The following is a 14,288-nucleotide window of genomic DNA, read 5'->3' as shown; positions in this document are numbered from 1 at the left end:
ATGCCAAGCAGAATGCTGGGCACACATGCTGTGTGCCCACATTACCACCATTACATGGTGGTACACACAGGTAATCCTGATTCCTGGGAGGCTGAAGCAAGAGGATTGCTGTGAGTATGAGGCCATCCTGGACCACAGAAGGACTCTGTCTCAAAAAATAAAAGAAACATACTAGGAATGAGCCCAACCTGAACTCAGCTCTTTTCTTAATAACGTACCCATATCGACTCACCCATGCCAATGGCAGGTGGTAATGGGAAGTTTGGAGTTGAGGACACACAGTACATAGGAGCTGTCTACTTGCTACTTGGTTTTTCTGCAAACAGGAAATGCTTTTAAAAATAAAATCTGCTAAGTAATAAAAAGCACAGAGCACAGGTTCCTGCACACAGCTGGCCCAGGCTCCTGCCCTCCCTCAGGGAGTGGGCTTCTCATGCACTCTGAATCCACTGTTCCTCCATCCCACAGGTGCTGCCTCTCCTGCTCCTGGCAAGGTGGGCCCCTTCACAGAGCACAGAAGTCCCAGAGCTGCCACAAGGGAGGGCTGGGATCTGCAGAGGCCACTGGAGCTCGGAGCTGCGCACCCCCAGCTGTGGTGGGCCAGACCAAGCCATGCAGACAGAGCCGGGTGTTCCCAGCCACCCTGCCCATGCCTGCCTCAAAAGGTCCATGCACAGTCCAACTAGTGGCCACTCTGTGAACTGCTCCAGTTGTGGGCTAGCTTCTGGGTGCTAGACAAATGGGCACACTTGTTTCCTCACTGTTAGCACAACTACACAGAGGAGTACAGTACTTCGAATTCACCTGTGTGTGTATGGGGGGCTGTCAAAGCTCACGTCACAGCCCAAGCAGTATGCGTGAGCAGCACCAGCCTGGTCCCTCTCACCCATGTGCCTGCAAGCATTGGCTGTACAGAAAGGGCCTGGTACCACCTGCTACAAACCTCAGAAGCACCCTGGCTGTTTCCATGCAGTCCCCAGCCCAGCTCAGCAAACCTGAGCATCTTGGCCCTCTGCAGCTGCAAAGGATGGGGGTAGGCATTGTCCCTGCTTCTGCGTCAACAAGAGCATTTACAGAGCTCCTTGTATCGCACTCAGAGGCACAGGGCTGAGGAAGGGCTGGAACACCACTCCAACCAGCGGGGAGGGAGCGCTGGCTGGTGCCGACCCAGGCCGCCCAAGGCCTCTGTGCGCATTTGTGGTGAAGGGCACGCTCCACCCCAAGGCCACTGCTCAGCAGGCACTGCACCGAGGAACTGCCAGGCGTGTGCAGGAGGAACAAAGACAGATGGGCCATGCCTGGTCTTAAATCACACGCGATGACAGGCGTTCCGCACATGATCCATGGGCAGTGGCCTGGCAGGCGGCGTTAATCTGCAAGAGCTAGCGACAGGGAGGGCTCCGGGGACCCTGTCCTCCGCAAGTTGCTACCATGGGGCCTGTGGTGGCTCCACACAGATGACAGTGGTGGCCTGGGCTGGTCCACTCCACGTGGTGGGCTCACCCCACATGGTGACCTCACACCTTTGTCTACATGAGCCCTCCACTGTGGCCCATGGCCCTGTAGAGCAGATCCACAGCAGCTTGTCCTGAGGGCCCCAGGCAGGTCACAGTGCTGGAAGGTTGGGTACCCATCTCCTGTCATCCCGTCCCTCAGGCCCCTGACTGGGCCTCACCAGTGACCATGGGGCAGCAGAGTCAAGGAACACCTGGCCTTGTGGGCTCTGTGACAGGCCACTACACTTGTGCTTCTCCTTCAGTTGGGGCACAGCCTGTGTGGTAGGCAGAACAGGATTATGGTTCTACTTTGCAGGGCACAGGTCCTGGCCTGGAGCCCCCAGGCCTCCACCTCCTAAGAAGATCCTAGTTTCTGAGAGAAGCCGGTTCTGGCCCATCAAGGCACTGCACATCAGAACAATGCACTGTGCGCTTCTTCAGGAAACTGGGCCAGATGGTCCTGGAGAAGCAGGGCTTGAGGACAGTGCTGCTTTCTCTAAAGCCTGTCCCGAGGTGCTCACCCAAGGTGCCCAGCCCTGCCCAAGAGTGAGGGCCAGGCTTCCCTTGCTCACCTCCCCCGCAGGTCCCTACCTGCTGTTCCCACTGCCTCGTGGCCAGCCCAGTCCAGGCATCACAGACATCCCAAAGCCAGCCTGCCTGAATGGACAGACATCCCCACTCCAACATAGCAGGAAGGGACATGCTGTGCCTGCTGAGTCCTGCTGAAGCTGTCCCTTCCACCTGCAGGGCCACTCTATGCTGGACCTGTACAGCACAGCACAGTGCTGAGTCTTGGGGCAGCACTGTGACATGACATGACCTCTGTCCTTACTGGCAGAAGGAAGAACTCCAGTCAAAAGTGCAGTTGCCCCACCAAGGAGGAACAGAGTCAGCCAGCAGCACATGGCAAAGCTATCGCAAGTCTGCCATGTCCTCTTGGAAGAATCAGCCACCCCGTCAAGGCAGGCAGGGCCCAGGCTTCCCGCTGGAGTCACCCACATCATGGTGCCCCACCCCACCTGCAGCATAGGGCATCCCAAACCTGTGACCAAGTCACAGAGGGCACAGAGCATGCTGAGCACTCTGGCTGCCAGACACAAGAAGCACCTGTCTGCCTCGTGGGAAGCCCGGACAGATGCGATTCCCTCTGCCCAACAATTTTTTTTTTTTAATGTATTCAATAGTACACGGTCTACAGGGTCTCATTATGCAGCTCGGACTTGTAGTGATCCCCATTTTCAGCCTCTCAAGTGCTGGAATTACAGGTGTGAGCTACCACACACAACCTCAATTGCCATCTCAGTGTGCCCCAGGGCCGAGGATGGCACTGCACTCCGGGAATCGAACCCTGGTCCCTGTGTCTGCCTAAGCAAGCAACAAATGTTTTAAGAACAAAAGCAAACACAGACCCCACAAGTCAGCCCAGTGTCACCCTCCACAGTTGTTGCTCCCCAACACTCACCTTCACCCAGCTGCCTTGGAAAGGGGCCCCATGCAGACCCATTCGGCCACTTTCCCTGGACCCTCACAGAAATCAGCCCTGCAGATGCACAGCTCCTGTCACCTGGCAGTCCCTGGTTGGGACAGGAGGTCGAAAACCACAGGTGGGGGTCGGGGGACACCCCGCTCGTGCACCCCTTCCTGGACAAAGCAAGATGGGGGCTCAAGAACCATGCATTTGATCGATTCACTCTGGGTCACCCAGCCAAGTTCCAGGATGACCAGTTTCCCAATTCCTCTCCATATCCAACTCTCTTTACAAGCGTGGGCTGGCGACAAGCCCCTGTACCTGCACAGGTGGCAGCAGGTCAGGGGGACAAAGATGGGGTGATTGAAGGTTCTGAGGGCCTTGACTACCAGCTGGAAAGGTGACATGTGACTGGACAGAGTGAGCAAGGGTCAGCGCAGGCACTGCCCAGAGTTGTTTGGCCCACGCACATGAGGCAGTGTCCTCTGCCACCATTGATCCTACAAGAAACAGGACTCTTTCCTCACAAGGAAGCTGCAGAAGGCTGCACAGATGGATCTGAGGTGCAGCTGGGCAAGACACACAAGGGGCCATGGAGGAAGGCTGGGGCGTGAGAGGCTGGCGGCTACAGCATCATCCCTACAGAAGGGACAGTGTGGGTCGGCACACCTGGGCTAAGGCAGGTGGGGTCACACACTGATTCATGGGCTGTGTGGTAGGTCCTCTGTGGAAACCAAGCCCAGCAAGTAGACCGTCACAGTCCTCACCCAACAGCTGCAAGACCTGGAAGCACAAGCCACTTTAACTGCAGGGCTTGGACATGGCTCTTCAATCCTGCGGAGCCCCCAGGGGCCATCAGTGTTACTGAGGTTCTCTTGTTAATTCTTAGGAAACGGTCCTTCTAGTACACTTTCTATTTGTAAGTCTCCATTTGCAGTACAAAATACTTTGACAAGGCTCTTGTTTTTAAATAACCCCATTTATGGCTTTCAGTGTTTCAGAGTAATTAAGCTTCCATTTTCCATGTATTTCACAAGCTCTCAGGTTGCATCCCAGGCAGTCCTGCAATTACCCATCCATTCATCTAGCATCGAGGATTTTTATCTGGAAAGAGACAGGGGCTTTGGGTTGTTCCCTGGAATTTTCCATAGAAAATTTCTTCTGCAAGAGCTACAGAGGTAGAAACCAGCTTGGGAAATGTCCCAGACTTGCTGGCTTGCAGGTGCCCCTTTTAGCCGCAAGAGGAAAGATCTGATAGGGTCTGAAGACCTGATCTTTGAGACATGTGCATCCCTTGTGCACCACACTCCACTACACATGCACCACACCTCCCAAGAATCTCATGTCAGTGAAAAGGTCCTCGTGCTACAGAATACTCCAGCCACGGCTCCACAGAACTCAGCCACACGCAACACAAGACCTGGGCTTTGCAACTGACACACTGAGCTGTGTAGCTTATTTCATTTCGTTGGTGATTTTTATTTTTTTAATTTTTAAATTTGGCTCAGAAATTTCTCAAATTTATTACATTCAGCTGCCCATCCATCTCACTTGCCCAGTCTATTAAAACCTACCCACCATCTATCCATCCATCCACCCATCCATCCATACATCCATGCAATCACCCACCCATCCATCCACATATATCCACACATCTATGAATCTGTCCAACCATGCATCCATCTCTCCATCTGCTTGCCCACCTACCCATTCATCCTTCCTTTCATCCATATATTCATCCATCTATCCACACATCCACCCACCTATCCATCCACATATCTATGAATTGAACCATCCATCCACCCATCCATTCATCTATTCATTTACCCACTCACACATCCATCCTCTCCCCCTCCATCCATCCCTCGATGCATTTAACAACCCGTCCACACCTACCCACTGCCCATCCACCCACCCAGTACACCCACATGCCATGCCCTGAGTTAAGTATCAAGGGCACAATGATGAATAGAGGACAAATTCTGGCCCTCAGGACATCTGTGGTCCTGTGGGAGAATGAGCTATAACATTAACATTTACTTCTCTAACCGGTCAGTTCTAGATAGAAAAGAAAATGGGAGTGAAAATAACAAGAAAGACCTGCTTTCGATCAGTGGTCAACAAAGGCTCCGGGGAATGTAAACTGAGGCAAGGAAGACAAGAGGAGTCAGCTGGGAAAGTGCTCCAGAGGGAACAGTGCACAGGAAGAAAAAGCACAGAGCCTGTGCCCCAGTCCTCAGACCAGGCTCCCCGCTTCAGAGAGGGTCCTTTTGGACGCAGGAAGCAGATCCTTCACCATGTGCTGAGACACTCCCTCATTTAATCACTAAGTTGCCCAGACTGGGCTCAAATTTGTGCTCCTTCTTGCCTCAGCCCTCCAGCATGCTGGGATTACAGGTCCTCACAACAACTCTGTAGATATCTGTGGGACTGTGACACGGAGACCCTGGAGGCTGTCCTGCAGCCACATGTGAGCTGCGAGGGCGGGTGGGGGCCATGTGAGTGAGAGAAGAAATGTCCAAGAGGTATGAGCTCAGGGCCTGGCCAGGCCGCAGAGGCCAGGAACAACTGGCGTGAGGTCTGGGAAGAAGAGGGTGCACAAGAGGGAGCGAGGCCCCCAGGCCAGGTGACCACAGGTGGCAGGGCTGCATACGGGAGGGCTTTGGGAATGCAGCCTCATCCGAACTGGCAGTGGCCACGGGTCGCCCTCTCAGCTTTCCGTACCAGCTGGCCTGGGGCTGCTCCGGGCCTACTCCGGCCAGCTCTCATCCAGAGCAAGGCTGCTCACGCTCAGTGGCGGGAGCAGAGCCAGGCCTGCTAGTGAACAAGGCCCAGGTTGTGTGACGTGGGAAGCACAGGCAGGGACGATAGCCAGGGAACTATGATGTTTCCTTTTTCCTTGGATAGGCTTGGGAGGGGCCAGATATCTGATGTGAGAGCCAGCTGGCAGGGCAACCTCTGAGGTGTGGCCTTCAGGTGGCAGGGCTCAAGGTGCAGACTGGAATGCATGCTTGGTGGTGTGTGACACCCAGCAGGCGGGTGCAGGGGGAGGTCGGGGCTGGAGGACAAGCCCACGCTCAGCAGGGATCCAAGAATGGGGTGCTCAGCCAATACATCCTCCTAGGGAGGGCGTTTGCGTTACATGCAGAGAACACAGGCCCCAAGCCAAGTTAGCAGGGCCAGAAGGGACTCTGGGCCACCTGCTGGTGGGCCCTGAAGCCAGGAGCACATATGCCTGTTGCTTGGGGGTGACAACATTGTGGAGTGACTTCCTGTCTTTAGGACTAGGGTAGGAGCCATGGAGCTTCCTGCCACCCACAACCAAGGGGACTTCCCTGCTCGTGGGAAGACCTAGCCTGGTGAGGTCAAAGATGACGGACAAACAAGATCAGCACTTCAAAAGCAGAGGCGGGGTCACTGCAGGCTCTGCAGGACCACCAAGCTGGAGGAGACCCTTCCTGCCCTGCCCAGCCCTGTGCTCCAGTTCTCCATGCCACATCCCTTGGACCTAGAGTGGCCCATTTTCTGCTCATTCTATTTTCCTTTTTCTCGTTTGCTCTTCCCTCCTACACCTGGCATCTTCCCACCCTGATCTACACTTCCTGCCTGTCTCCTTCTGGAGGGGCAGGTGACCCCAGGTCAGTATAGTGGCAGAGAGCGTGCTCCTCCCCTTCCCTGCCCATGCTGAGACTCCTTCCAGTGGGAATCCAGCCTGACTCTGGTCACTCAGTGACACCCCGACATCTGTTGGGGGCTTGATGCCAGGCGCACTTGTCAGCATCCCAGGTGAGGCACATGGTGCTTTGGGACACATGATTCTCCTCCAAACACAGCTCACCTTCCACGGTTGGTTGTCAACTCGTCATGGGGACCTGTGAAGCTCAGAATGGGTGGGGATAGTGCCCTGCTCTTGGCAGATGACTGGGGACTCTCTTAAAGCCAGGCAAAGGAGTGCAGCCCCAGCACATTCAGAAAAAGTGAAGACTATATTAGTCACCTGGTTCCCAGGCTCCAATAGCCCTCACCCAGGCACAGCAGATGCCACTAGGAAAGCGGGATTCTCAATGACGTCACTGGCCTACTGCCAGACATGGGACAGGCAACAAGTCAGGGAGCTCTGCCCTGTCTCACATCAACCCGCAGCTGATGGCCCTTGCACTGCTCGGTCACAGCCCAGATGCCCGGGTCAAGGCAACCAGTGAGACTTTTCTTCCCAGGGGTTGGAACAAGGGCCAGTGTCACCAACCTGCTCTGCCACTTGGGAGAGGAAGCTCAGCACTGCCCTGGCCAGCCCCACAGAAGAGAGGCAGGAGGCTCAGCTTCAGGCGTCACCAGGTATGCTGAGATCCTGGCATACACGACACCCCATGAGCAACGTCTTCACCCTGCTTCTGCCCCCTTGTCACCTACCATAAGAACCACAGGAGAGGTCTCAGGGCAGACATGGTGCTGTGGCTGGCCTGGAGCTCACAGCCTGCATGAGCCACTGGTCACAAGGCCTCCCAGTCTTCAAAGTGATGACACTGGCCATGAAGTTTAGGGACAATGCTATGTCCCCATGTTTGAAAGTCAGTGGCAGGTTATGAATCTACTTCTGGGCTTAAGGTATAGTTCCCTGGGCCCTGGAGAGGGGACACAGCTTTATCATGCTCCCTCCATGGACGCATGTCCACTTCCTCTGACAAATCAAAGGGGGATAGTGTGGCTGGTCTCTCTTGTCCCAGGAAGGGCAGCAGCCAGATGGAGGACAGTTCCGTTAGACAGAGGTGGGGAGCAGTCTGGGTCCTGACAGCTCCCATTACAGCTGGGGAAACTGAGGCACCAGTGGAGACAGCATCTGCTGGATGCCTGGCCAGGTACAATGCCACTGCCGCAGTCCCTGCAGCTTATCTAGGAGCCAGCAGGAGAGCACAGCACAGAGCTGGAACCCACAGAAGAGGAGAGGATGGAGCTGCAAGCTCAGGGTCCAGGGCCACAGAGGAGCAGGCAGGTGGCAGTAGCGTGAATGTGCATGACGGTGGCCACGGCAGAGGTGGCCCAGTCTCGTCCTCTGGGACTACAAGAGCCTGACACAACCCAAGACGGGGACAGCGCACAGAGGCTGGCGGAGGCTGGAGGCTGAGCCAGAGCTACACCAACCACAGCACGACACGGTCCCAGTGCAGCTCCAGACCCTGGGTTCCCAGCCCTGCCCGGGACAGCACCACAGAGAGAGTATGGCATCGCTTGTGCTGTCTCTTGTGTGGAGAGGGATGAGGCCACACCACACAGGGCAGAGGTCCTGAAAGAAGGAGCTGGAGCCTGCAGCGGTTCTGCTCACTTTATTTCCTTCACAATCTCAGGAGAAAGGTGAGGTAACATAGGAGCAGAGGCGGGTGGAGAGACAGGATGGTGGGGGAAAGTGAGGTGCTGTAGGACTCTCTGGAGAGGGATGGGTCTGCAAAGGAATCCCATCCATGGCTGCAAATCCGCGGCTCTGCCAAGGGATGGACAGGATTGCCTGGGAAGAGCTAAAGCAGGATGTGGTACTTGAGGGCCCTGGGGACCCTGTTGATGACCAACCTCCCGTCATAACTCAGGGATGCAAACAACCACGGGTCTGCTGAGGACCAGTCCACAGCATACACGCTGTCCTCGTGCTCCTCGTAGGTCGCGATGACATTGTCCTGCAGGGGTTCCTTACTCCTGCAATGCAAGAGACAGCTGTGAGCGAGACAAAGGGAGGCTGAGGCCGCCACGGAGGGATGATGGGCTGGGCCAACCCTGTGTGTCCTCTGTAGGAGCCCTGGGCCCACATGACCCCCAAGACTGCAGCCCAGCAGAGGATGCCCCCATAAGCACAGGATAGCTCTCACAGATGCCCAGGGACTGGGTGCTGCATGCCGCGGGGCCCCTACCTCTCCTCTGCACGGTGCTCCTCTGGATCACTGACGTCATCGTCATCTACCAGGTGGCCAAAGGGCTCCGAGGAAATGGACACCATGTTGGACAGGATGACCCTGCTGTCGCTGCTGCCTGTGAGGACCAGCTGGTCATGTGAGTGGTTGTAGCGGACGCTCCACACCCTGCAAAGGGCATGGGAGGCTGCTGAGGTAGCAGGCTGGCCTGTGCAGTTGATCCTGCTGGACCGGGTTGCACTAGAAGTCACTGCCCGCAGTCACACACTGGGGCTGGTGCAAGGGACTGCACAGCAGGCATCTGGCCCATTATGTGTTGCGCTCTTAGGTGCTAACCAACAGACACAGAGGACTGAATGTCAGCTCACAAGGCAAAGGGTAAGGAATCATTGCTCTGTGCTTGAGATGGCTATTCTAGAATTCCAGGCAAAAGCTGCTCACCCAGGAGAACACATGAATGAGCAACTACTGGAGCACCGACCCAAGCCCTGGAACATGTCCCAGCCGAGCACAGCCACGGGGCCTCAGACTAGGCCTCAGTGTCTCTCCAGGGGACACCGGGCTCGGAGCAACACCACAGCCACAGGTGAGGGAGGCTGGTGAGCTGAGCCTCCCCATCAAGCCAGGCCACAGCACGCCCGGGGATGAGGGGGCGGGGGTCGCATCCAGCACGGCCACATAGCTGTCCTCCGCATTACACAAGTAGTCAGGGCCCCAGAGGGGAGCAGAGCCAAGTGTGGTGCCCCTGCCCTACAGTGAGGGGCCCTGATGAGAGCTGGCTCCTCCTCTCCTGGGCTTCCTTGCTGTGCACCTGTGTGCACTGCACACACTCACGCACACACCTTATTTCACAAAAAAAAGATGCATCCCTCACATGCTCTTCTATAGCGTGGTCTTTCTACTGGTTTAACAAAAAGCACTCAGCATACAAGAAACACGGAGATAATATTTTGGAGAGAATGAATGATCCTGGGCACCCTTCCACATCCATCCAAGCACAGATACCCCTCATCCGTCCTGACAGCGGCACCATCTCTGTGGCACGGATGTCACCTAATTTACTTAACCGATCCCCTATGATGGACATTTGGGTCGCTTCCAGTTTTCAAGCACTGCAAACAATGCTGCGTGAACATCTGTGCGCATTTATTTTTGCATACTTGAACCGGCACTGTTTCAAGAGAAAACAGAATCTAATGTTTTTCTTCTTTTCCAGCGCTTATAAATCACATTCAGATTTGGAATTAGTGTTTCTTTAGGAAAAATAAAACTGGGTTGATTGAATGATTCACGCAGCACAAACGAAGCTGGTTTGTGCCTTTCCAAATGGTAAAGTAATTAGCAAAATAAATTACATAATCCCGCTTCCCTAAAGTGGCATGCGAACGAGTCACTGTACCAGTGGGAGTGCTCCTCCAGGGTCTTGACGGGCTCGGTGACATTCCGGGTGTCCCAGAACTTCACCTTGCAGTCGTCCCCACAGCTTGCTAAATAGTACTGCTTGTTGGGATTGAAGTCAAGGTCACGTACCAGCTGTCCATGGGCGTTCTCTATACAGTAGATCTGGCTGGGGACAGAGAGAAAACAATACAGTGCTCGTGTTTCATGCTGGCCTAGCCTCAGTCTCCCAGGGCTGTGCCTGGTGTGGGCACCTGGGTCCCCTGCTAGAGCAGGCTGGGCATGCGGTGTCAGAAGTCCAAGGACTCCCACAGCAGTGAGGTGGCTCTAATGTCCCAAGAGCACAGCTGATCCCCCAGGTGAGGAGCTGGAAATGACACCAGCTTGCTGCTGTCAGCATGTGACCTGTTGTCTTGGGAGTGATGGTATGCCATAGGGACTGTAAAGGCCACAAGGAGCAGCATGGGCTTCTTGGGAAGAACACCTAATGGGCTGAAGAAGGGAGCAGGACAGGAAGGGAAAGGAAAACAACAACAGCAACAGACAGGATAAGCAGCACTGTAGGGACCAGGAAATGTTTGCAGGGAGACAAAGACAAAGCTGAGAAGGCTACAGAAACCAGGAGGCAGTGGTGTCATCCTCACTGGGCTTGCAGCTTAGCTGTTCACACCCCTTGGGGTACAGCTGCTGTAGGGCCCAGGGTGAGCTATAGGGAAAGGGGTATTCGAAATTAGCCAGAGGCTTATGATGGTGTAACGCATGCACGCGCACGCACGCACACACACACACACACACACACGCATCGAAGTTGCGCCCAGCCTCTCACAAGCCTGAAATCAGAATATCTGGCCTATTATGGCTCCTTCTCATGCTCTGTACCCAAAACAGGGGTGGGTCGCCCAGGCAGGCAAGGACAGTGGGGCGACAAAGGCTTAGCTTTCACCCTGGCCTGCCTGCATCCTTCCCCAGGTGAAACTCAAACATCTCCTGCAAACATCATTAATTTCCACGCCACCCTGGCTTCTAGGAGCTGCAGGTGCAGGAGCTCCGGGCCTGTAATGCTCTCTCCCAGGGCAGAAGGCTGTGGGTCTCTGCTCTCCGACAGAGGAGCTCTACATCTGTTATCTTTTCTTCCCGTGTTAGAGCTCCAAGCCTAAGACATTTCAAATTTTGAGCTAACCTTTACATCCCATCCTTTTTCAATGACTTAATATTTTTTCCTACAATAAGAGATTCTAAACTTGAAGATCTCTCAAGTGAAACAAACAAAAGGTATAAAATTAAAGTGGTAGCACATTTCCTGGGGCACTAGATAGGCAATCATACAGGCAGTCATTACTAATGGAAGGTAGCTGCCTGCTCTGACATGAACCTCTAACATCCTCTGGATGAAACACCCCAGGCAGCCTGGCTAGGTGAAGACCAAAGTCACAGGAGAAAGGGAGGAAGGGGTGAGGCCTTTCTTCACTTCTGCCCCGCATCCTATGGCAGTTGGCGCTCCATCCCAGGCCACCTGCCACACAAGGTCACTGCAGGACGCTACCAACAAAAGCCACATGTGCCTTGCTTTCTGTGGCTTCCTTGTCACATCCTTCAAAGAGCAGTGAGGACAGGAGAGAGGACTGCAGAGCAAGGATACTGAAGCTGGCATGGGCCAGTGTCATGGTCTATACCACCCACGGCTGCTAGCAACACACAGAAGCTGATTCCTGTTTTGTACAGAGCTGCCAGGGCCTCAGGAGTGGTGACTGTTTATTTATTAGCCCCTGGGTTTTCAGAGGGGCCTCAGAACTAAATTTTAAAGGTAAGCCCCCACCCTAGAAGCAGCTCGAGTTATTGCATGATATCCGTCTCCTCGGCTCAGTGATCAATTACGGTGTGCTGAGGGGATAAACTGCATCTTTAAAAAGCTTATGCGGGCGCCCGTCGCCATAGCAACAGACGTCCCACCATCACTCCTGTGCCTATCAAAATCACAACTGGAACAGAAAAATAGCTCTTGTTTGTTCCATTAGAACTGCGGTGGTTGCGGATAATTACTTAAATGACAAAATATGATTGCCCCGCAGGTATGTCTCTTAAAAGCATGAAAATGGTCAAGGACAACTCCTTGAGGGGGATTTCACCAGGGGATTGCAATTGCCACCTGGCTCACGTGGAGATGGAGTGTCCTTGTCTCCGTGTCACTCGTGAGCAACACTAAGCCCCAGCTGGACCCAGTGCACGGACAGTGACACAGGACGGCATGCAGTCCACTCAGGTGCATGGCCTGCACGCAGCAGGTACACGAGAATGGCTGGGGTGAGAATGGTCTCCCACAAAGGTGAGAGGAAGACAGAGAAGCCACGTGCCCCCAAGTCCATCTAGCTCTTGATCACCTCTGCCACCTCCGGTTTCCGTTAGGGAAAGTGCAAGGTGAGACTCGGGGACTGAGGGTCACTGACCTCATGCTGCGCGTGTCCCAGCCACGGAGCGTGGTGTCGTTGGCAGTGGCCACCTGAGTGCAGTTGTGATGCGGGCTCCAGCGTCCTGCGGTGAACCTCAGCTGTCCCTTCCCTTCCAAGGACGCAGAGCTGCCCAGCTGCAGATGCCGGGGTACAGTTAAGGGAACAAGGAGAGAAATTTGAACTTTTCACAAAAAATTCAAAAGGACATCCTACACTTTTATGGATTTTACGGAAAATAATTATTAGAGTAAACTAGGAAGTTCTTTGTTTTCTTCCCTGAAAAACTGTTTGGACCTTATTTGAGGGGGGAAAATAACTATAACAGTGAGAACAGCGAAAAATAGAAAGTGTATTAATAGACCTCTATTATGGAGGCCTTGCTTGCAGGCCTGTGATTAGAGACAATTGGCGCAAACTTGAAGAAAACAATATAGAAGAACTCAAACATCTGGTTTCCCCAAGACAGATACAAAAGGAGTCCACATGGCCAGTTCTGAGAAACAAAGGGGCAGATACATTTGCTTAATCAAATACTGTTTCCAGTGCACTTCCTCTTCCGCCCTTCTCCCAGGGAGGGCACCCGGACCTCACGGCCTGAGAAGCGCCCCTCTTGGCCTTCATTTCTCCACCCAGCGCCATGCTATGCACAGGCCCAGCACACTGGCCATGCTGCTCTTTCTGTTTGGGGTTTGAACACTGCACGTGGTGACTTCTAATGGCAGAGGGCATTGAGGGTGGCACGCTCTGCGCCTCCTCCTCAGTCTCCCCCAGCCTACGCCAGTGAGTAACCTTAACTTTATTCAAACTCTCAGAGCCATACTCTGAGAGAGCTATGTGGCCATGCACCCAGGGCGCCAGGGAGGTGAGGGAGCACAGGGAGAGCCACGTGGCCACGCACCCAGGGCGCCAGGGAGGTGAGGGGGCACAGGGAGAGCCACGTGGCCATGCACCCAGGGTGCCGGGGAGGTGAGGGAGCACAGGGAGAGCCACGTGGCCACGCACCCAGGGCACCGGGGAGGTGAGGGAGCACAGGGAGAGCCACATGGCCACGCACCCAGGGTGCCGGGGAGGTGAGGGAGCACAGGGAGAGCCACATGACCACGCACCCAGGGTGCCGGGGAGGTGAGGGAGCACAGAGAGAGCCACGTGGCCATGCACCCAGGGCACTGGGGAGGTGAGGGGGCACCGGGAGAGCCACGTGGCCATGCACCCAGGGTGCTGAGGAGGTGAGGGAGCACAGGGAGAGCCACATGGCCACGCACCCAGGGCACTGGGGAGGTGAGGGGGCACAGGGAGAGCCACGTGGCCACGCACCCAGGGTGCCGGGGAGGTGAGGGAGCACAGGGAGAGCCACGTGGCCACACACTCAGGGCGCCAGGGAGGTGAGGGGGCACAGGGAGAGCCACGTGGCCATGCACCCAGGGCACTGGGGAGGTGAGGGAGCACAGGGAGAGCCACGTGGCCATGCACCCAGGGCACTGGGGAGGTGAGGGAGCACAGGGAGAGCCACGTGGCCATGCACCCAAGGCGCTGGGGAGGTGAGGGAGCACAGGGAGAGCCACGTGGCCATGCACCCAGGGCA

At 55.1% G+C, this 14,288-nt stretch overlaps 1 protein-coding gene across 1 annotated transcript in view; it reads right to left on the bottom strand.

The window, feature by feature from the left end:
- Positions 1–8,276: 8,276 nt before the first annotated feature.
- Positions 8,277–14,288, bottom strand: part of Eipr1 (EARP complex and GARP complex interacting protein 1) — a 98,920-nt gene continuing 92,908 nt past the window's right edge. The window contains exons 6-9 of the mRNA XM_004648059.2: positions 12,704–12,840; positions 10,261–10,428; positions 8,862–9,029; positions 8,277–8,649 (exon numbers count right to left, since the gene is read on the bottom strand). Of these exons, the coding sequence (XP_004648116.1) occupies positions 8,475–8,649; positions 8,862–9,029; positions 10,261–10,428; positions 12,704–12,840 (648 nt within the window). The 3' untranslated portion in view covers positions 8,277–8,474. The remainder of the gene's footprint in view (positions 8,650–8,861; positions 9,030–10,260; positions 10,429–12,703; positions 12,841–14,288) is intronic.

This window comes from Octodon degus, unplaced genomic scaffold (assembly GCF_000260255.1).
Source record: "Octodon degus isolate 3935 unplaced genomic scaffold, OctDeg1.0 scaffold00351, whole genome shotgun sequence".
Lineage (NCBI taxonomy): Eukaryota > Metazoa > Chordata > Mammalia > Rodentia > Octodontidae > Octodon > Octodon degus.
This window is presented reverse-complemented; position numbering and strand designations above follow the sequence as displayed.